Genomic DNA, 24,226 nt, shown 5'->3' on the forward strand with positions numbered 1-24,226 from the left:
CCTCACGTCTTGTACAGGTGAATGATCAACAACAGCACATGAAAAATAATTTTGATGATAAAATCATTCCCAGAAATCTCACGTTTATGAGGAATATTCCGCTACGATGACGTAACAAGCTGCACAGAAATGGATAATTGTCAATCGGAAAGTTTAAAATATTCAGACCTCTACACGAGCCTTCGTCATATAAAACTAGCCCCGTGGGGGACTGACGGTTATATATCCCCATGCCCCACTCCACATATGGAAGTTGAAAAAGGCGACATTAAAACAACAAAGAGCAATCAGAGATCGCAGACCCTCGCCAAGATGTGTTTGCGAGGTGTATTTTGTGGGGTGTTTTTGTACATTCTTTCATTATTTTGTACACCACACTTTCATGAGACACGCGTGACACATGACATCCTCTTCATAAAACTGAATTCAGTATTGTATTTTAAATATATATATTTTAATGAGGCTGTCCTCGGGGTCATTAGAGTTCCCAGGGTCTTTCGCATCCACGGAGTCTTTTGGGTCATCAGGGTCCAATGGCTCTTTTTGGTCTTTTGGGTCATTGGGGTCTTTTGGATCTTCGGAGTCTTCAGGGTATTTTTGGGTCTTTTTCGTTCCTCGGGGTCTTTTTGGTCCTTGGGGTCCTCTGGTTCTTCATGGTATTTGAGGAGCTTCAAGGAATGTTGGGGTATTGTTGGTCTTGATGGTCTTCAAGGTTCTTCAAAGGTCCAATGGGTCTCAGCAGTCCAAAGTGTCGAAAGGTACATTCCGATATTACATAATTAATACACAGGATGCCACTGACTTCAAGCAGTACGTAATTAATAAATATATTAAAAGCTCACATAGCTGGAAAAGATAACAAAGTGGTGCTTCTTCTTCTTCAAACAATAACTTCTGGCTGCCAGACCGAAAGACCAATCATATTGAAATTTTAAACATGTGTTCTGCTTTGCGACTACGTCATTATTTTGAAGTTTCACATCAATCAATGAAGCGGTTTAAGAGGTAGAACTTTTAAGAGATTTTTGTTCAATCAAATATGGCCACCAAACCATGTGACGTATGAATTCTTCAAGGGCAGCAGGGTATACGCAAGGCATGGGGAACATATTGTTGTGGATATGAGGATTGTGTTTTTTTTATTGTGTTTTTATTGTATAGTAAATTGTTGTTAAAATATCGCCCTCCTTGCTCCAGTGTTGTATAAAGGTCAAAGGGCATTCCCGTAGTTAGTTCCATAAAGCATACATGAAGGACACCATAATATCCCTGTTCAGTAGTTTATTTCCTTATTATGTGTATTAGGGTAAGGACTTGTCTTCCATTAAGATGACACTCCATTGCACCAACTGAAATAAGATAGATCCCCTTTCATTCCTATTCCCAAAACCTCCATTTCCAACTGCGTCATTGCCAAGCCTCAATTGCCAAATACATCCCCTCCAAACCTCAATTACCAACTGCACTGGGCAGTTTGTCAGGTTTGCTACAGCTGTGGGTTGTTGGTTTCGCCCCAAAACCGCCATTAAGCATGTGCTCAGCTCGGGGAAGAAGGGCGTGCCCGCCCATCGTCATCAAGGGCAGAGCCAGAGGGCCGTGCCGGCCAATCAGGGCCGAGGCGAGCTGACCGATGGGCGTGTCCTGGACACTAGCGGCTTGATCGCCTGAGGCGCTATAAAAGCGCGCGCGCAAGAGCCGAGTGGTGGTTGGGCAGAGAGACGTGCAAGAGGAGGGACGTGCAAAGAGAGAAAGAAGTGGTTGAACCAAGCAAGAGAAAGAAGGTGGTTGGACTAAGCAAGAGAGTTGAGTTGAAGAGAGTTGAGTTGACACCAGAGTTGAGTAAGGGATCCCTGAAAGAGCAGCTTCAGCCACAGCAGCAGCCACAGCAGCTTCGGGGCCTTGACGGCAGTTTTCGAACGGGGCCGCGAAGGAACAGCGGCTGCTAAACGCGCTGATCGAGAAAGGCCGGCGGCTGCTAATCCCCGACCCGACCGTGCTGCGGGTCCAGCTGAACCTTCCTCCCCCTCCAGCCATCCACCTCCTGCCATTCCTATCATCATTCCCCGCATGGGTCTGTCTTTTCTTTGTTCTGTCCTGGGTTTAATTAAGACTGTAGGTAAGCTAGCGTTGCACTGCGTCTCTGAGTTCTTCTGTAAATTATTTTATTATCTTTCCTTCTTCCTTGGTTTCTTTCAATCCTGTACATAGTAATAAATTATATTTGTATTCCTTACCCTTTGTCTTTCTTCTTCTTCACATCCTTCACTTTAGTCTTTTCCCCATTGAATATCGGTGGCGCGATTCGGCCAACGTTCAGGAATCGGGTTAGTCGGGGTAACTGTTAGGGCCGTGGTGCCATCCGCTCGGCCAAACAACATCTTGTCCGCGGTCCGTAACAATTGGTGTCGGGAGCGGGATCGGACCCGAAGCGCGCTTATCGCGCTCAAAATTACGAGCTGCTGAAATTTGTTTTAAAGAAAAACCTGAATTTTGAAATCGCGCCATGGAGAGTCAAGGCGATCGGATGCCAGTGGGAGAAATAGACGGAGTAGGATCGACCCAGGACCTCGGGGAAATGTATGTGGAGGAAAGGGAGGAGAAGAACAATGGCAATGTGGTTGAGGGGGTTTCAGGCGCGCAAAATGGCGCTCTCGCGCACGTGGTTTCAGGCGCGCAAAAGGGCGCCTCGCACGAGCGTGCGGTAGCCGAACCCGCTGTATCAGCGGGCGTTAACATGCAGCCGTTTGACATGCAGCAGTTCATGGCACGGTTTAGCGAATACATGGCAGAGTCAAAGTGCGACAACGAAAAAAGCAGGGAAATGAAAAAAATGGGTGAGCAAATGAGGGACGAAGTGAGGGCTGATAGTGAGTGAATGAGGGATGAAGCGAGGGCTGATATTGAGCGATTGAGGGGCCAAATGGGAGCAATGAGGGACGAAGCGAGGGGTACCAGTGCCCAAATTGGGAAGATAGACAGCAAATTTGAGGGGTTAGACAATAATTTTAAGGGATTAGACAAAAAATTTGAGGGGTTAGACAACGGGATAAAAGAGGTAAAGAATGGGTTAACGGGGTTAGAAAACACAATGGATGGCAAATTGAGGGAAATAGGGGAGCAATCCACCCGGGAAATCAAACAAATGGGGAACTAGATAGAGGAGGTGAAAATCGGGCTAGAAGGTAAATTGGATGCTCAGAGGGATGAATTAGAACAAATGAGGGCGGCATCTACTAAAGAGATGGAGGGGATGAAGGAGGAGATACGACGAGGTGTAAGCGAGGAGGTCTCGGGGGTACGCGAGGAGGTAAAGCGAGGTGAGAAGCATATGGAGAAAGAGGTTAGGAATAATACGGCTAGGTTACAGGGGGGAATAGAGGGTCTGACGAGGGGAGTAGAACAGCTGACAGTGGGACAAAAGGAACTCGTGGACCAAGTGGAAAGAACACTGCAATAATCAGGGGGTTAAAAGCGACACAAAAAGACATTAAAAATGAATTAATAGCGACACAGAAGGAATGTCAGATGGTACATGAGGGGTTGACAAAGAGGTTGGAAGAGGTGACAGAAGTAATGGAGATGAAGGACCGAGAGGTGAGGACGCACATATAAATGGTTAAAGTGGCGTTGGAGGAAGAGATAGGGGGGGCGCACCGGGAGATGAAGGAGGTAAAGGAAAAATTAGAGGAGGTGGAAGAAGGGGTGAGTGAAATTAAGAAGAGACGGAAGGAAACTAAAAAGGAGATAAGGGAGGAAGTGATGGAGTATGTGCAAGGTCTGTGTTCAAATCATGATGATGTGCTCACTAACCAAATAAAGAGTTTGCAGGTGGCAGAGGAGGTGCGACGACAAGGTACCGAGGTGAGTGACAATATACGCGGAAATGTATATGGTGTAAGGGGAGATTTAGTCGGCTTGGGCGTGGTGTAGACCCGGGTGTTCGTGAGGGACCAATGGTGAGGTGTATGACTGGTCCGGAGTGTGTGGAAAGAGGAGGTGTGCAAGGAGGTCTGGCTATGGGGAGTGAGGGGGGTGCTGGTGAGCAAGGGTGTGCGGGTATGGAGTGGGTAGCGGGTTGCGGAAGGGCGACCCAGGCATCGACACCAAGAGGGGTAGTGTTTGGAGGGACGGGGGATGCGCGGGAGCCCCCCGGGAATAGCGCACTGTGGGAGCCCGAACGGTTTGGTCCCGCGTTGATCCCGCCAGGAGTGACGCGCGGGGTCCGGCCTTCGGGCGCCCACAAGGTACCACTCGCGCCGTATGACGGCAAGAGTGATCTGAGGGCGTACCTGGCGCAGTTTGAGTATGTGTGCCGAGGCAATGGTTGGAGTCCGGATGAAGGTGGAGTACACCTGGTAGGGGCGCTGCGCAGTGCGGCGGCGGAGGTGCTGACAGCTTTACCACCGGGTGCTCTCACCCTGTCAGCTCTCCGTGCGGCTTTAATCAACAGATTCGGTATTGAGCAGCAAAGCGAGCTTGTTAAAGCTCAACTTGCGCAGCGAAAACGCAAGCCGCAGGAGACCATCGGGGAACTTGCTCACGATATTCGCCGCGCAGTAGGGATTGCACACACGGACATGGCAGCGAGTTCCCAGGAAAGCCTGGCGCTGGATCACTTTATCCAGGCCCTCCCGGATCTGGAGCTCCGACAACAGCTCGCCATGTGGCGCCCGCAGACCATGAGTCAGGCGGCCGACGCTGCGGCCCGTTGGGAAGCAGCGAGGCCCCTGGCCCGGGGAGGCGAGCGCCACGCAGTGGCGGTGCGTCAGGTAGGGCCTGTGATGGGGGTCGCCCCCCCCCCAGGGTGCCGGCCCCCGACGGGGGCCCTGACCTGGAGAGCATGGTTCGGAGGCTGGTGGATCGGCGTCTAGCGGGACCTGGACCATGGCAGGCGGCTCCAGTGGTGGCACCCGGTAGTCCCCAACAGAGTACCCCAATTCGGACATACAGGGGGGAAAATTTGGAATACCGGAGGCAAGCACCTTACCAGGTGAGGTGCTATAATTGTGCTCGGATGGGTCACCGTGCATGGGAGTGTCGAGCTCCACGCCGGGACATTCCCTGTCAGCCGATGCCCTCAACTCCACCCAGTATCGATCGGCCGAGCCGACCTCAGACACCCCCTCGCCAGGGCCCGAGAAACCAGAACATGCCGGGCATGCAAGGCGGTGTTCGGCAGTAGGGGATGGAGAGAAGCCCTCGTTGACGCGACAGGTCATTCATTGTGGCCAAATTGGAACAGGTAGTTTACAATTCGGTGCAAAATTGCCGGCGTGGGGGTAGACGCCGTTGTGGACATGGGAGCCAGTGCCACGATCATCAGCCCCGTGATCCTTAATTCGAGCGCAGACGGCTGGGGTAAAATCCAGCGTCTGGAAAATCATAGTTTGCAGTTGGCTAACGGGGTAACGGCCCCGATCATAGGGCATGGTTTTGTAACCCTTAAGTTGGGGTCGGTAAAAAGAGAGATGGAGGTTTGGGTGGCGGAGGTGTGCGACCCATGCTTAATAGGGTTGGATTTGTTGACTGCCAGCGGTTGTAAAATCGACTTGAGCCGGGGGATCCTGCAATGGGGAGTGGAAGAGTTGCCATTGGAGGGGGTGAGCACGGCCGAGAGGGTGGAGCTGGAGGCTCCTGAGGCCGTGACCATCCCTCCGGGGGCCGAGGCCATAGTGCCGGCCTGATGGTCAGCTCGCCCGACATGGCAGGAGTCCTGCGGCCTGGTCGAACCGGTGGCAGCACGATCCATACCTGGTTTAATCGTGGGCCACACCCTTGTAAAAACGGACGGGCCGGTGGTGGCCGTCCGAGTAAATTAATATTAGCACAGAACCACGCACTATAGTGAGGGGCACGAAGGTAGCTGGCTGCACCCCAGTTAGAGAAGTCGCGTCAGTGAGGGGCGAGAACGTCCAGCCAAGCCGGCCACAGGGGGAGCCTTCAATAAGTCCAAGGAATTGGCCCGATACCATTTGTGAGATGGTAAATCGAAGTAGCATAGAGTTGGGAGGTACCCAGAGGGAGGCCTTACACAAACTGGTTGGGTCCCATTTGGACCTCTTCTCCTTGTCCACCGAGGATATTGGACGTACGGGCCTGGTGAAACATCAGATCCACACCGGTGAGGCCCGGCCTATTCGTCAGGCCGCCCGACGGCTCCCTTGGAGCAAGAGGGCGGAAGCTGACAAGCAGGTTGAAAAAATGCTCGACGCAGGCGTGATCGAGTCCTTGGGAAGTCCTTGGATGTCACCTGTTGTGCTGGTCAAAAAGAAGGATGGGACCACGCAGTTCTGCGTGGACTATCGCCAGCTAAACAATGTGACACTCAAGGGCTCATATCCCCTGCCAAGGATTGATGACACCCTCCATGCCGTTGCGGGCTCAAATTGGTTCACAACTTTGGACCTCAAGAGTGGGTATTGGCAGGTGGAGATGGATCGGACAGGGAAGGAGAAAACGGCATTTTCCACAGGTAAGGGGCTGTATCAGTTCACTGTGATGCCGTTTGGTTTGTGTAACGCCCCCGCCACCTTTGAGAGATTAATGGAGCATGTGCTAGGCGGCATGCCATGGCAATCATGCCTGGTATACCTGGATGACGTCCTGGTACATGCCAAGACCTTCCCCCATGCATTAGCTAATTTGGACCAGGTGTTCGGGTGCCTCAGACAGGCAGGGTTGAAGCTGAACCCGAGTAAGTGCACCTTGTTTGCAAGAGAGGTGGCCTATCTAGGTCACGTGATCGGCCACGAGAGGGTAAAAACGGACCCAGACAAAATTAAAGCGGTAGAGGAGTGGCCCGCACCACGTACCATCAAGGAGGTGCGGGGATTTTTGGGACTCTGCTCCTACTACCGGCGCTTTGTGGCGAAATTTGCGGAGTTGGCCCGTCCCCTCCACCGGCTTACGGAGAAGGGGACGCGATTTAATTGGACAAGCGAGTGCCACGAGGCCTTCCTAAAATTGAAGGGGTGTTTAACATCTGCACCCCTTCTAGCTTACCCCACTAGCGACGGGACATTTACCTTGGACACGGATGCGAGCCAGGAAGGATTGGGCGCAGTTTTGTCTCAGACACAGGAGGGCGTGGAGAGAGTGATTGGTTATTATAGTCGGGCCTTAAGTAGGCCCGAGCGAAATTATTGTGTTACTCGCAAAGAGTTATTGGCTATGCTGGCTGCCATGAACCATTTCCACCCGTACCTGTATGGGCGGAAATTTTCGGTTCGAACTGACCATTCCTCCTTGCAATGGCTCCTTCGGTTCAAGGAACCGGAGGGCCAAATTGCAAGGTGGTTGGAAAAGTTGCAGCAGTACGATTTTGATGTGACCCATAGGGCCGGGAAGGCCCATGGTAATGCAGACGCACTCTCTCGGAGTCCTTGTCTGGGGGAAACTGCAAATTTTGTGCGAGACACGAGGAGAGGGAGCAATTGGGCGATTCTGCCCCGATTCTCGTCGTCCGGGCAACCCGGGTGAGAGGGCCAATTTTGCCACTAACCGCGGACGAGGAATTTGGAGATTTGGCTTGGAGCACGGCCCAGCAGGAGGATCCTGTTCTGGGGCCGGTGTTCCAATGGGTCAAATTGGGGCAAAGACCAAAGGGAGAAGAGGTCACCCCCCTCGGGGCGCAAACCAAGGCGTATTGGGCTCAGTGGCAGACCCTGGAATTGAAAGGCAACATCTTGTATCGCAAGTGGGTGGAGGTTCCCTCTGATAGAACTTCCTGGCTGGTGATAGTCCCTGACAAATTTAAGAACGTCATATTGCAACAGGTGCATGGTACCCGCTCCGGCGGCCATTTGGGCAGGACAAAGACAACATCTCGAGTCCGTCGGAGGTTCTATTGGGTGAATATGGGGCGCGACATACAGGACTGGTGTCGGAGATGTGACGCCTGTTCTGCCAAAAAGGGACCAGCACGGAGGATGAGGGCCCCCCCTTCAATTACACCAGATGGGGGCCCCCCTTGAGCGGCTGGCTATGGATATTCTAGGACCGCTGCCCCGCACCCGCCAAGGTAATAAGTATATCCTCGTTGTAATGGACTATTTCACCAAGTGGCCGGAGGCCTACGCCCTCCCCAACCAAGAAGCCGGGGTTGTAGCGCAGGCCTTCGTGGTTAGGATTTGTATGTCGGCACGGGATTCCACAGGAGCTGCACACCGATCAGGGTCGAAATTTTGAAAGTCAATTGCTAAAAGATGTGTGCAGACTCCTGTCAATTCGAAAAACCAGGACCACGCCCTTGCGGCCACAATCTGACGGGATGGTGGAGAGGTTCAATCAAACATTGAATCAACAACTGGCATTGTTCACCACCACCCGTCAGGATGACTGGGACGAACATCTCCCGTACTTATTAATGGCCTACCGAACCAGCCAGCACGGGGCCACCGCATGCAGTCCAGCATTGCTTATGTATGGGCGGAAGGTACGGGCTCCCGCCGACTTGCTATGCGGTCCCGTGCCAGACACCACGGATACACCACCGAGGGAGGGTTACGCACGTCACCTGGAGGAAGGCATGGAGTGGGTCCATGCCTTCGCCCGCCGCCAGCTCCATCTGACGGGGGCCAAGATGAAGCGCAGGTACGACGACCAGAGCCAGGGGAGTCAGTACGCTCCGGGGATGAAGATTTGGTTCTTTAATCCCCAGAGGCGGAAGGGTAGGTGCCCAAAACTCACCTCCCCCTGGCAAGCCCCAGGAGTCGTCCTGTCGCAAATCTGTGACGTGGTCATTAAGATCAAAATGGGGCCACGTGCCCCCCCTTGGATCGTCCATGCCGACCGGATAAGACCTTATGCCGGCGAGCAGGCGCCCTCATGGATCGCCTCGGCTCTAGATGCCGAGGCAGGACCCAGTACCTCTTGCGACGGGGGCTCGTAGCGTCAGAGGACTGGGGGGGTGGTAGTGGAAGATACCCGATGTGGTGGGATGGCAACTCTGCCATCTCTCACAGAGGGGGCAAAGGAGCACTAGGTTATGGGGTTTATGGCAGTGAAAACTAGCCCGGGAGGGTTAGGATATAATGATAGGGATCTAGAGAAGATTACCTTAGGTAACGTTAAGGTTAGGTAGTGACAATGATACCTGTAGTGGGGACGCAGGTAGATTAGTTTGGATGATAATGACGTGGTATGTGCTTAGTTTAAAGGGAAGACGGGGAGCCCTAAGTTAGCAGGGCAACAGGTAGTGCAGATGATGCCAAGTGAGTGAGTATTGATATCGGTGAAATGAGGAATTGCTAGGCAATGCTCGGGAGAGATGTGTGTGTGAGCGTGGGAAAATCTGGGTGCCTGAGGCCATGGTTTTGAGGATCGAAAGTGTATTGAGCGTGAACAGGTGTGATTGCACAGGTGTGCAACTGTAAACGTGTATGGAGCAGGGTATGAGTAAATGATTGTGAGTGTGAGTTGTATTGAGATTGCACAGGTGTGCAACTGGACAGGTGGATGGAGCAGTGTATGAGGGAGTGATGGTGATGTGTATTGTGTTGACCAAATGGTCCAGGAAGGAAGGAGGGTGCAGGTGGCACCAGGTATGATTGCACAGGTGTGCAACTACAGGTGAATGGAGAATTGTTGTGTGGAATATATGGATTATGGAATATGTGGAGTATGGGAATGGATGGTCATGGAGTGAGTATGATGGAAACTGTGGAGTGGAGTGGATGGTGCGAAGGTGTGAATGGGGGAAGGATGGACCCCCATCACGAATACCCAGGGAGGGTAGTGTAAGTGTTAGGTAGAGGGTACAGGTAAATTGTGGTTGGATATTGGCATCTGTGGTGCATGGTGGAAGAAAGGTATTTGGATGGGTGCATTAGTGTTGTGGAAATGGCTGGGCATGTAGCCTGTTAGTGTGTGTAGTTGTTTGGGCACTCCACCACTGTGAGGATGTCGGCCAGGTGAGGCCGCAGGTGGGCTCTGGGAGCCGGTAGAATTGTTGTGGATGGGGCCCGAGGATCCGGAGGACGGACCCGGGTAGCCCAGTGCCAGAGGAAACACCAAGGCGTGACAGAGCCTGGAGGGGCCTTCCCCATTTAGTTAGATTAGGGTGAGGAGCTAGGTAAGCTCGGGTGGCAACTACAGTGGTGGAGGGGTGCAGGTGGGTAGACCTGCTGGGAGGGCTACACGTCTCAGCCCAGAAATTGTGCAAGGGCACCGGGAGATGAATCGGGGGAGTGAGACCCCAAATTGAGAAGCACCACAGTTTGGGCAATGGGAATTGGTTTTTAGAACCCATAGTGTAAGTTGGCCAATGGATTGGCAGGGAAAGACCCCGGGTAGTGTAAAATGTGTTAAAGTCAATTAGAAGGTAGTTAGGATTAACATCTCCTCGCACCATCTACATCCACTCACCTGGGATGACGTACCTCCACACCATGCCAGGTTGTTTTTATTATTTTTGATGCAAATGTTTGGAATGTGAGACGCATCATGACGTGGGTGTGACATTGTGTTTGTTGTTCCATCTCTTCCTCCTTATGAGGATTGATGATGAATTCGGTGATGGCAAATTTTGGTTAGAGGGATTGTGGGAACGAATTTGGTGAAGGGGAAATATGGGGAAGACGTGACAGTAGTGACGGATTTGTAAATGTGTAGATTGTTGTAAATATGGGGTAAGGGCAAAGGTAGAGTAGGTGACAGGGGGGGTGACGTACGGCAGGGACGAGCTTTCTCACTTTGCTCTCCGTACGCACTTCGCCTTGCATTGCCTTATTGATGTGTACCCTTGTGACCTCACCCCTCGCTCATCTGTCTTTTCCCCCTTTTGTCTCCCACATGAGGACCGGTGCGCCACTGGGCGCTGAGGAGAGCGTGCGTGAGTCGGCCATTGTGCGCCCGAACCTCTCGCAACCACAGCTGTCTGCATCGATGCACCACCTTATGGACCACATGTCTGTGGCTGAGCACCACTGATGGACCCCATGGGTTGGGGCATGGCCCCTCTGCTGGAACCGGCCATGAAGGCCCGAAATGTTGCTGGCGGACCTTGGCCACAGGGCACCGATGCCCCACAGGTGAACCATACATAGTCGGCCCCCTGTGGGCCATAAATAAAAGAAATTGACACGTTGGGTGCATTTTATTATTGCAAATAGGCCGCCAGCAAAGAAGATGACAACAACTGGAAGATAGTAATGGCCAGCAGAGGGAGCCAAAGAGAAAGAGACCACCAGCAGGGTTAGGGATTGTTGGTTTATTTTTATTGATGAACAGTGATGACTGTGCACCGATTGGCGCTTGAGGGTGTGTTGGTGCGTTTTGGGTGCTTTCATGGTGCGTCGATGCAGAGCAGACCGTCTTCCCCTCCCCAGAAAGAACAATCACAGGTCCTGGGTTACGTTTTGTAAATAAAGTAGCGTCAATTGTAAATAATGCTCCCCACTGTCAATGTATAGTTTGAAGACCATTCCGCAATTCGGTTAGCTGTGGGCGTGTGTCTGTTAGGCAGGGTGCAATGGAGCAGCGGGACATATTTATTTATGTTTTAAAACTGTCGCACTCAGGGTCAGGTTAAAAGTAGAGGGAACTACACCTACGTGCCACACTAAAAGTTAAGGTAAGAGGCACGGGACGTGCCTAAGAGGAGGAGGGTGCAGGGTTGTGGATATGAGGATTGTGTTTTTTTTATTGTGTTTTTATTGTATAGTAAATTGTTGTTAAAATATCGCCCTCCTTGCTCCAGTGTTGTATAAAGGTCAAAGGGCATTCCTGTAGTTAGTTCCATGAAGCATACATGAAGGACACCATAATATCCCTGTTCAGTAGTTTATTTCCTTATTATGTGTATTAGGGTAAGGCCTTGTCTTCCATTAAGATGACACTCCATTGCACCAAGTGAAATAAGATAGATCCCCTTTCATTCCTATTCCCAAAACCTCCATTTCCAACTGCGTCATTGCCAAGCCTCAATTGCCAACTACATCCCCTCCAAGCCTCAATTACCAACTGCACTGGGCAGTTTGTCAGGTTTGCTACAGCTGTGGGTTGTTGGTTTCGCTCCAAAACCACCATTAAGCATGTGCTCAGCTCGGGGAAGAAGGGCGTGCCCGCCCATCATCATCAAGGGCGGAGCCAGAGGGCCGCGCCGGTCAATCAGGGCTGAGGCGAGCTGACCGATGGGCGTGTCCTGGACACTAGCGGCTTGATCGCCTGAGGCGCTATAAAAGCGCGCGCGCAAGAGCCGAGTGGTGGTTGGACAGAGAGACGTGCAAGAGGAGGGACGTGCAAAGAGAGAAAGAAGTGGTTGAACCAAGCAAGAGAAAGAAGGTGGTTGGACTAAGCAAGAGAGTTGAGTTGAAGAGAGTTGAGTTGAGACCAGAGTTGAGTAAGGGATCCCTGAAAGAGCAGCTTCAGCCACAGCAGCAGCCACAGCAGCTTCGGGGCCTTGACGGCAGTTTTCGAACGGGGCCATGAAGGAACCGCGGCTGCTAAACGCGCCGATCGAGAAAGAGTGGCGGCTGCTAATCCCCGACCCGACCGTGCTGCGGGTCCAGCTGAACCTTCCTCCCCCTCCAGCCACCCACCTCCTGCCATTCCTATCATCATTCCCCGCGTGAGTCTGTCTTTTGTTTGTTCTGTCCTGGGTTTAATTAAGACTGTAGGTAAGGTAGCGTTGCACTGTGTCTCTGAGTTCTTCTGTAAATTATTTTATTATCTTTCCTTCTTCCTTGGTTTCTTTCAATCCTGTACATAGTAATAAATTATATTTGTATTCCTTACCCTTTGTCTTTCTTCTTCTTCACATCCTTCGCTTTAGTCTTTTCCCCATTGAATATCGGTGGCGCGATTCGGCCAACGTTCAGGAATCGGCTTAGTCGGGGTAACTGTTTGGGCCGCGGTGCCATCCGCTCGGCCAAACAACATCTTGCCCGCGGTCCGTAACAATATGTTTGAAGTTTCCGTTCGATCTGTTCAGCCGTTCTGGAGGAGTGGCTTTTTACAGTTTTATTCTTCAAAAAATCATAGCCGCCAAACCATGTGACCAATGACGTCATGGTCACATAACCTTTTGTTTGTCATGGGTATACTATCATGCATGTCATGTTTTGCCTCAATCTGTTTGCCTGTTTCAGCGAAAAAGGGATTGTAGTGGTTTATAAGGCTTTGTGTTCAAACAAATATGGCAGCCAAACCATGTGACCGATGATGTAATAAAAAAATTCTCCACCAATTTATCCCTAGATGATGCTCAATAAATTTCATCTTGATCGGATAAAGTTTTGTACTTGTCGAATTATGACATCATAATCGAGGCACGTATGACATCATCATCAACATATTTTATTCCCCATGGAGAGTTCTTTAAAATGACAAATGTCTCAATTTTTTCTACGCAGCGCTTTCGGAGATGTAGATGTGCAATGTTTTTCGGTTTTTCCAAGATGGTGCCCGTACCACTTGACCTTCACCCATACCCAGACATTTCTTCCATCTTCACTCCCGGAGAAGACATCATAATTATCATTGAAAAATTCTACAGGAGGATGCGCACCTACAGTGAAAATTTCCTGTCAATCGGAGCAACGGTTGCAGAAAAAAAACATTTATTCTGTGCAGACAAACAAACAAACAGCCAGGCTCAAATGCAATACCCTCTCCCCTGGCGATGGCAATTGTATAGAAGAGAGAAATCTGATCAGCAACAAGACGTCCATAACCTCGTGTTCAACTGAGGCAAAAACCCCTCTTTTCAGCCTCTTGTAGGGGGTGGATTTGGATGAGGAACACAACCCCATGAGACATTACTGGCCTGATGAATCATTCCAAATTTGATTCCATAATTGGTCAGGTAGTTTGTGAGAATAAGATGTTTTTTTTCAAATGTTAACGGATGGACGGACCCGCGGTCGAATTATGGACGGACGGACCCACGGACGGACCCACGGTCCAGGACGGACCCGCGGTTGAATTATATATACACAAAGAATTAAGTTAAGCACCCCCCCGTTTTTTTACAACCTCGCACATTACAAGTTTGTTGTCGTCAAAACAGTGTAATATACCCATGATATTGCTATATTTTCTGGAGAAGTGATATTATGGTCACATAAAAACATAACAATCATGCCGTTTTCAATATTTTATTCTGAATAATTTAAGGTGAAATTTTTTGGGAATTTTAGGCATATTTTCACCTCAATTTAAGTATGGAGCTATAGGTCCATCACGGACAGTGTGGATGACGTTTATGTTTTCTAACGTACAGTCATTGTTCTGAGAAGACCTCTAGCGATCTTTGCGTCAATAACGTGTGTAGGACCCACGTGATCGGATCACTGACTCAACCAATCACTTTTTTTCATTTTGATCACTCAATTTCATCAATGGATAATTGCTAATGTCATACCAATCATTATTTGATCTCACATACCTTAGAATATATGCCAATGTATACATATACACAAAGAATATATATCAGGGGGTGCTTACCTTAATTCGTTGTGTAGGGGTGCTTAACTTAATTCTTTGTGTATATATGGACGGATGGCCAGACATTGGGACCTATTATATGAGCTTATTTCAGAGAAATAACCAAAAATAATATGGATATAATACTAACAATAACCATTTTCACCGATTTACTCACCCTCAGTTCAGCATGAGCAATCTCCACACCAACAATTTTGTGGTCCTGATGTTCTCCACCTGTGCACGTGATGCACATTAAGCTCTCATCATCCTTACAATAGAGTAGGATTGGTTTTCCGTGCTCAATGCATCTTAGTTCCTCAATCTTCACTCCTGGATCCACCAGTTTGTGCCCTTTCTGTTGATGAAGCTTCAGGTGTTTCTCACAGCAGAGGATCTCACAAGGTACACACCTCTTGGCTGCCTCTCCATTACAAAGCTCACAGTAACTCTCACTGCCCCCTGATTTCATTCCTTCCTTAACATTCACATCACCATGTTCTGCATCTTGACCCTCAACCTCCAATCCAACCTTTCCTTCTTTCAACTTCATATTTTCTACCAAGTTGGCAACGATCACATTCTTCTTGAGCTTTGGTTTTTGTGGAAAAACCTCACGGCAATTTGGACAAACACAACCTGTGTCTTCTTCCCTGTTTTCCCAGGATTTCTCTATACACACACGACAAAATGAGTGGCCGCATGGCAAAGCAGTTGGCTCCTTGTAGAGTTCAGAGCACACTGGGCATGTGAGTTCATTCAAAATAACGCCAATATCAGAAGAAGAAGAAGAAGAAGAAGTAGCCATTTCCTTGGGGTGAGAGAAGAGCGTGAAACAGGGTTGAATTGAAACCTGCAAATGGAGATTGATAATTAGAAAATCGTAAAGTAAATAAAGAGCAAGTATACAGTTACTTGAAAAAGTAAGTACACCGTAAGTACAGTAAGTAAAAGTAAGAAAAAGTTTTGACTTTTTCAACATATTTCAACATACAGCTATTTGATCTTCATTTCAACAATATTGATAGATAAAGGTGATATAATATAACAAATATCAGAAACATTTACATTTTGTAGTCTTTTGTATAATTTAAATAAACATAAATGCAAATTTCACATGTGGAAAAAGTAAGCACACCCTTGGCTCCAATAGGTGGTATTGCCCCCTATGGCAGAAACAACCTCAAGTAGGCGTTTCTTATAACTGCCTACCAGTCTCTGACATCGACTGGGAGAAATTTTTGCCCACTCCTCCATGCCGAATTCTTTCAGCTGTGCGATGTTTGAGGGGTTTCTTGCATGCACAGCTCGTTTCAAATCCCCCCACAACATCTCAATGGGATTTAGATCCGGGCTTTGACTTGGCCATTCCAGAACCCTCCATTTCTTTCTTTTCAGCCATTCCTTGGTGGATTGCCTGGTATGCTTAGGGTCATTGTCATGTTGCAAGGTCCACCTTCGGTTGAACTTCAACTTTCCGACAGATGGCCTCACATTATCCTCAAGCACCCTCTGGTACAATGAAGAATTCATAGTGGATTTATATGATGGTGAGCTGCCCAGGCCCTGATGCAGCAAAGCTGCCCCGAACCATAATATTTCCACCACCATGCTTTACAGTTGGTATCAGGTTCTTGTGGTCAAATGCTGTCTTTGGTTTTCACCAAACATGTCTTCTGGTACTGTGGCCAAATAGCTCGACCTTTGACTCATCTGTCCAGAGCACATTGTTCCAGAAGTGCTGGTCTTTGCCGAGGTGTTCATTGGCAAACTTTAGTCTTGCCCCGATGTTCTTTCTGGACAGCAAAGGTTTCCTCCTGGCACACCTCCCATGTAGATCAAATTTGTGCAGCCTCTTTGTAATGGTAGACTCGTGCACTTTGACATCAACAGTGGCAAGAGCTACCTGTAGGTCCCGTGATGACATTCTGGGGTTCTTCGAGACTTCTTTCAGCATCTTGCGGTCTGCTCTCGGGCTGAACTTGCTGGGGCGGCCTGGCCTGAACAAGTTGGCAGTTGTTTGGAATCTTCTCCACTTGTAGATGATCTTCCGGACAGTCGAATGATCGATTTCAAATTGTTTGGAGATCTTTTTAAATCCCTTCCCAGACTCGTAGGCATCTATAACCTTATTTCTGAAGGCCTCAGAGAGCTCTTTTGATCTTGGCATGGTAACGCCGCACACTTCAACAACAAAGAGCAAACCAAACTAAATGTCTGAGGTTTAAATAAGACAGGTTCCTCCAAGATCCTCTCTAATGATGTTCTAATCATTTGCACCTGAGCTGGTGCACCTGATTCTAATTTTAGGCATTTGAAGTAATGATAAATGTAGGGGTGTACTTACTTTTTCCACATGCAAAATTTGCATTGATGTTTATTTAAATTATACAATGGACTACAAAATGTAAATGTTTCATGATATTTGTTATATTATATCACCTTTTTCTATCAATATTTTTGAAATGAAGATCAAATAGCTGTATGGTGAAATATGTTGAAAATGTCAAAACCTCACATGGAATGTACTTACTTTTTCACGCGACTGTATTCATATATATTGTTGCAGCCACAAATTCCGGGGCTTGCCAAAAGGGGAAGCCTCAGTCCCCCCACCCCCCGGCCTACTTGGCCTGAGTCAATCGGGCATGGATAACTCCATGACATGAGCAGTGCCAATCAATCGACCAGGTTCCCTGGGGTCCTCAGTCCAATTAATGTTTACATTTGGGTCACGTCATCTTCCAACCGGGTCTCGCACCCTCGATATGCACTGCTCTTATCTTTTAAATCTTCATGAGATGCAGCTTTGCAAAAACTGCCAGTGCACATCGGACATGGACTGGAGCCAATTAATTCGTTGTGGAAGAAAACCTCCCAGACGAACACCACAGGCAGACTGTGCTAGACCAACAGAAGAAAGGACAGGCACAGACAGATCGGGAGCACAATCAACAATGAAGCGCTTAATTTATAAGGATGAGGGGACAAGGGGGGAGGATATCACCAACAAAAGCCATTCAATGGTCCAAGCAGAATCAAAATGGACAAGGGATCAATAATGCATAAGGGATTAACTAGATTACTAGAAAGACACTCTTTCACATCACGCCGTCAACCGATATGCCTCCGCCAAAAATATTACACCATTATACATACATGTACAAAGTTTGATTTAAATCCCTTCAGCTATTCTCAAGTTATCACATTTTTACCTGACATGACATCAGACCTTTGACCTCTTGATGCTATAATCCAATCAGTTCATCTTTGCATCATTATGCATACCTGTACCAAGTTTGACATGGATCCCTTAAGCTGTTCTAAAGTTATCGCGGTAATGAAATAATTGTAACTTAACATGACCTCTGATCTTTGACCTCTTGACCCCAAAATCAAACCAGTTTATCTTTGCATCGTACTATAATTATACAAAATTTGTTGAAAATCCCATGAGTGGTTGAGAAGTTAGCCTGGTAGTATAATTTTTTACGTCAAGGGACATCTGACATTTGACCTTTGAACTCTTGACCCCAAAATATAATCAGTTGATCTTTACATCATGATACATACCTGTACCAAGTTTTAATTAGATCCTTTCAGCAGTTCTCAAGTGATAAATCTATTAGACTTTGACATTTGACCTCTTGACCCCAAAAATCAAATAAGTTAATCTTTGCATCATAACACATACTTGTACCAACTTTGGTCAGAATCCCATCACTGGTTTACAAGTTATCGCGGCAACATAATTTTTTACCTAACATGACCTCTTGCCTTTGACCTCGTTGCGCCAAAATCTAATCAGTTCATCGATACCTTATACATACCTGCACCAAGTTTGACTAAGATCCCTTCAACCGTTCTCAAATTATCGCGGTAATGAAAACCTATCACGGACAGATGGACGGACAGCTGGACGGACAGCCAGACGGTCAACCTGAAAACATAATGCCAGACGGACAAGACTTCGTCGACGGAGGCATAAAAATGGACAAAGCACAGGGACAAAGAGCAGAGTTGTCCTGATCTACATCGTTTATACTCCTTACCTATATTCACCACACAAGGGCACAAATCAGACTCATCACGAGGAAGGGGAGAAAAAGAAAACGAAGATAGATCAGTCGCTCAGGTGAGGGGTAAAGAGGACTACTTCATTGGGATGGCTGCTGAGGAGGTGCAGGTCTGGTGCAAGAAAGAAAATGGAAAGAGGTGCATATCTGGAGGGTCGTATGTTGTAATATGGTTGTTGCATGCTGTAATATGGTTGTTGTATGTTGTAATATGGTTGTTGCATGTTGTAATATGGTTGTTGCATGTTGTAATATGGTTGTTGCATGTTGTAATATGGTCCTTGTATGTTGTAATATGATTATGTATGTTGTAATATGGTTGTTGTATGATGTAATATGGTTGCTCTATGTTGTAATATGGTTGATGTATGTTGTAATATGGTTGCTGTATGTTGTAATATGGTTGCTGCATGTTGTAATATGGCTGCTGCATGTTGTAATATGGCTGCTGCATGTTGTAATATGGTTGTTGCATGTTGTAATATGGCTGTTGCATGTTGTAATATGGTTGCTGCGTGTTGTAATATGGTTGCTGCATGTTGTAATATGGTTGCTGCATGTTGTAATATGGTTGCTGCATGTTGTTATATGGTTGCTGCATGTTGTAATATGGTTGCTGCATGTTGTAATATGGTTGCTGCATGTTGTAATATGGCTGCTGCATGTTGTAATATGGCTGCTGCATGTTGTAATATGGTTGCTGCATGTTGTAATATGGTTGTTGTGTGTTGTAATTTAGTTGTTGTGTGTTGTAATATGGTTGCTGCATGTTGTAATGTGTTTTTTATGTTGTAATATGTTTGCTATATGTTGTAATATAGTTGTTGTATGTTGCAATATAGTTGTTGTGTGTTGTAATATGGTTGCTGCATGTTGTAATGTGTTTTTTTATGTTGTAATATGTTTGCTGTATGTTGTAATATAGTTGTTGTATGTTGTAATATAGTTGTTGTATGTTGTAATATAGTTGTTGTATGTTGTAATATAGTTGCTGTATGTTGTAATATGGCTGTTGTATGCCATAATAATGTTGCTGCATGTTGTAATATGGCTGTTGTATGTTGTAATATGGTTGCTGTAATTTGTTTGTGCCCGAGTCGTGCTGTTAAATAACATCAGGTGGGTTGATTCAGCCTGTCATCCTTCTGATGTCGGCAAAATAAGAACCACGGTAGTATAAACAGGGGGCACTGCATCAGCGGCACGGCCGGCACATCTTAACATCAGCGGCACATCTAAACATACACCAACCATACACTCCCAGCAATGATGCAAACATCCGCCATTGGCTGCTAATGGAATATAACAATGTGTGTGTCGTTGGCTGCTGCCTCCACAGTTTAAACATGGTTGGGTTTCAAGAGGTGCAATGGAGACCTGGCAGTGTCCACCTCCGTGTGCAGGTGCAAGTTTGTATGTGTGTCTGGATGAGTTAAATGGCTTTACCCTCCTGTTGGTGGGGGTTAGGGGGTTGGTATGCCCAAGATCACCTTACCCTCCTGTTGGTGGGGGTTAGGGGGTTGGTATGCCCAAGATCACCTTACCCTCCTGTTGGTGGGGGTTAGGGGGTTCGTATTCCCAAGATCACCTTACCCTCCTGTTGGTGGTGGTTAGGGGGTTGGTATGCCCAAGATCACCTTACCCTCCTGTTGGTGGGGGTTAGGGGGTTCGTATTCCCAAGATCACCTTACCCTTCTGTTCGGGGAGGCATGTTGAAGCTGCAATGTTCTCATTCCAATATGGAATGTTTTGACAAGTTTCTCCTCTCACCACTAATCCTCCCCAGGTAAAGTCTCATTTATTGAACTGCATTATTTGTTGTAAATCATTCATTGGATATAATCGATAACTTTGTATCTATTGAAATCCTGTGTGTTGTGCTGAATGGGTGAATCCATCATTTGACGGGATTTTCCTTGAGTATTCACATAAAAAACAATCCCCGAGTATAGTATTAACATTCGGAATAATCATTCAGGGTATTAAATGAAATGACAAACTGGATAAGAAGATCATCAGAAGGTGCACTCGATCATCACAAACAGGTAACACAACAGAGTGCCAGGTGTCTCATGACAATGTACTAGTGTCGACAAACACATAAACAGAGATTATAATGAGATTTCATGAGTGAAACATCTGATCCATCACTCAATGGGAGTTCGAGTAAAACGAAGTTGTAAAGGTACACCTGGTATCATACCATCACCTGGCATCATCACTATAAAGGTACACCTGGTTCCGGTCTCTGAGCTGTGGATGTGCAATTTTCACCTCTGCCAACTTCCTCAAGGATGTCTTTCCCGGTCGTTTTTGTTGTTTATTTTGGTGTATAACCAGCATAACTAGTATAACTTGTTCCACTCCTCCCTCCAGGTCTGCAAAACAGGTGTTCACCACCATCTCTTATCATCCAAAATATCCCCATCCAAAACCTTGATCTTTTCTACCCCCGTTAACCTACCCCTTCCCACCTCCATCAAATTCCCTGTTTTCTTTCCTGAAATCCCTGTGGCGTCCATCTTGTTTATCCCATGTACCCCGGCCCAGCGCTCTCTTCCACAGATCTACCGATATCCCTGTTTTCCACTGTTGTTGTGCTTCCCTCTCACCCCCTCCCACTCCCTTTTTTATATGTTCCATATGTTAGCTCTTACATGAGCCTCGACCTGGTATATAAAAAAAATCGTCCATATCCCACACCCGCCGTCTCCACCATGTTTCGTCCGTGTCCGTCCACAACTCTTTCAGACATCTTGTTCACAAATAGATGAAGAGATATGAAAACAAAACCTCCATCGACCTTCGGTGGTGAAACTAATGAACCTGGAACTCTGTGGTTCGTCTGAGGCCCTAAAACTGACGTCATCCTGCCGAACCACACGGATCTTCCCGATCGCACTCTCCACACACTCCTTCATTCCCAGAGTGAAACAAACACGATCATTGTACAACATTTCTCATTAATAACTTGATAACTCCTTAACCCGGGTACGAGTACGGACACGTTACCTCTCCTGGTGATGAAGCTTGAGAGACGCACAAACCACAAACACTTCCGCTGACTGAGCTCATAGGGGAGGAGCCTCGTTCAATGACGTAAGAACAACGTGGTGACGCATTCTCGTAGAACGAGGGCGTGGTCACCCACGCATTCGAGTTTCACAGCAGGTCACGTGATTGTATTAATAACAACAACTAGATTTTCAACTTGTTTTTCACCTTAAGTTAATTTTCTTGTGAAACAATAACCGGTTTAAACCCTTTCATGTGATGATAACGTTTATTTTAAACCCGTTATCTCTGGTTATCCCGTTTAATAAACAAACTCGCTCTCATTCATCTCGTTATCATTTATCAAAACAAACATCATTCCCGAATCCCGATCCACGGATTTCTCCGATCGATGTTCGAGTTCAGAAAGTTCAATAATTGGAGCCTGAACTGAACTCATTCGGGAGAACGATCTTCAAAATGTGTTTCAGGTTCAACCCTGGACGGCTGGTTTCGAATCCCGACCCAGGTATAAACTGCCGTCCAGGTGTTTCGCAGGCAGGTGATTCATCAAGGTGTTCATCTTCGTCCCTCGGACGGACGTAAAGCCGGATGTCCTCTGTGCTAGCATTAGTTGGTGAACGTTAAAGATCCCAGGGTGTCCTTCACGAAGGGTAGGCAAGCTATCGCCGGCATCCTGCACAAATTACACATTCTTGCTGAAACACACGAGCAGTGGCGTAGTGATGGGAAGGAGGAGGAGGAGGAGGAGGAGGAGGACAGGAGGGGATGAGGAGAAGAGGAGGAGGAGGGAGGAGGACAGGAGGGGATGAGGAGAAGAGGAGGAGGAGAGGAGGAGGAGAGGAGGAGGAGAGGAGGGGGAAGAGGAGGCGAGGAGTGGGGAAGAGGGGGGGAAGAGGAGGGGAGGGGGGGAAGAGGAGGGGAGGGGGGGAAGAGGAGGGGAGGGGGGGAAGAGGAGGGGAGGGGAGGGGGGGGAAGAGGAGGGGAGGGGAGGGGGGGAAGAGGAGGGGAGGGGGAGGGGGGGAAGAGGAGGGGAGGGGAGGGGGGGAAGAGGAGGGGAGGGGGGGAAGAGGAGGGGAGGGGGGGAAGAGGAGGGGAGGGGGGGAAGAGGAGGGGAGGGGGGGAAGAGGAGGGGAGGGGGGGAAGAGGAGGGGAGGGGGGGAAGAGGAGGGGAGGGGGGGAAGAGGAGGGGAGGGTGGAGGGGGAAGAGGAGGGGAGGGGGGAAGAGGAGGGGAGGGTGGAGGGGGAAGAGGAGGGGAGGGTGGAGGGGAAGAGGAGGGGAGGGTGGAGGGGGAAGAGGAGGAGAGGGTGGAGGGGGAAGAGGAGGGGAGGGTGGAGGGGAAGAGGAGGGGAGGGTGGAGGGGGAAGAGGAGGGGAGGGTGGAGGGGGAAGAGGAGGGGAGGGTGGAGGGGGAAGAGGAGGGGAGGGTGGAGGGGGAAGAGGAGGGGAGGGTGGAGGGGGAAGAGGAGGGGAGGGTGGAGGGGGAAGAGGAGGGGAGGGTGGAGGGGAAGAGGAGGGGAGGGTGGAGGGGGAAGAGGAGGGGAGGGTGGAGGGGGAAGAGGAGGGGAGGGTGGAGGGGGAAGAGGAGGGGAGGGTGGAGGGGGAAGAGGAGGGGAGGGTGGAGGGGGAAGAGGAGGGGAGGGTGGAGGGGGAAGAGGAGGGTGGAGGGGGAAGAGGAGGGGAGGGTGGAGGGGGAAGAGGAGGGGAGGGTGGAGGGGGAAGAGGAGGGGAGGGGGAAGAGGAGGGGAGGGGGAAGAGGAGGGGAGGGGGAAGAGGAGGGGAGGGGGAAGAGGAGGGGAGGGGGAAGAGGAGGGGAGGGGGAAGAGGAGGGGAGGGGGAAGAGGAGGGGAGGGTGGAGGGGGAAGAGGAGGGGAGGGGGAAGAGGAGGGGAGGGGGAGAGGAGGGGAGGGTGGAGGGGGAAGAGGAGGGGAGGGTGGAGGGGAAGAGGAGGGGAGGGTGGAGGGGGGAAGAGGAGGGGAGGGTGGAGGGGGAAGAGGAGGGGAGGGTGGAGGGGGAAGAGGAGGAGGGATGGAGGGGGAGGAGGAGAGGGGAGGAGGAGAGGGGAGGGGGAGAGGGAGGAGGAGAGGGGAGGGGGAGAGGGAGAGGGGAGGAGGGGAGGGGGAGGGGAGAGGGGTGGGGGAGGAGGAGAGGGGAGGGGGGAGGGGGAGGAGGAGAGGGGAGGGGGAGGGGAGGAGGAGGGAGGGGAGGGGAGGAGGAGAGGGGAGGGGGAGGAGGAGAGGGGAGGGGGAGGAGGAGTTGGGAGGGGGAGGAGGAGAGGGGAGGAGGAGGAGGGGGGAGGGGGGGAGGAGGAGAGGGGGAGGGAGAGGAGGAGAGGGGGAGGGGGGAGGCGGAGAGGGGGAGGAGGGGAGGGGGAGGAGGAGAGGGGGAGGGGGAGGGGGAGGAGGAGAGGGGGAGGAGGTGAGGGGGAGGAGGAGAGGGGGAGGAGGAGAGGGGGAGGGAGGAGAGGGGGAGGAGGAGAGGAGAGGGGGGAGGAGGAGAGGAGAGGGGGAGGAGGCGAGGGGAGAGGGAGGAGGAAATATAGCGCCAAATTACTCTTCAAAAAACCGTTTTAATGCTCCATTTGTTTGTATTGTCTATAAATTATAACACAACGAACTCATGAGATCAGGAAAAGCAACTTTCAGAACCACGTTTAAAATTTAAACTCCGTGCTTCGTGTAAATGTGTCATGTTGATGTTTACAAACTCCT

The 24,226-nt window shown here is 49.2% G+C and overlaps 1 protein-coding gene across 6 annotated transcripts in view; it reads right to left on the minus strand.

Annotated features, from left to right (window-relative positions):
• The window catches only part of LOC144888260 (E3 ubiquitin/ISG15 ligase TRIM25-like), a 132,183-nt gene extending 110,590 nt beyond the window's left edge, over positions 1-21,593 (minus strand). For 3 of the 6 annotated variants that reach the window (XM_078770604.1, XM_078770603.1, XM_078770608.1), the window contains exons 1-2: positions 21,513-21,587; positions 14,603-15,277 (exon numbers count right to left, since the gene is read on the minus strand). In XM_078770604.1, the coding sequence (XP_078626730.1) occupies positions 14,603-15,277; positions 21,513-21,575 (738 nt within the window). In that variant the 5' untranslated portion in view covers positions 21,576-21,587. Of the gene's footprint in view, positions 1-14,602; positions 15,278-18,254; positions 18,365-20,774; positions 20,879-21,512 lie in introns of all 6 variants that reach the window. The other 3 variants (XM_078770602.1, XM_078770607.1, XM_078770605.1) reach the window with 2 other exon arrangements.
• Positions 21,594-24,226: the final 2,633 nt, after the last annotated feature.

This window comes from Myxine glutinosa, chromosome 1 (genome assembly GCF_964187855.1).
Source record: "Myxine glutinosa chromosome 1, kmMyxGlut1.1, whole genome shotgun sequence".
NCBI lineage: Eukaryota > Metazoa > Chordata > Myxini > Myxiniformes > Myxinidae > Myxine > Myxine glutinosa.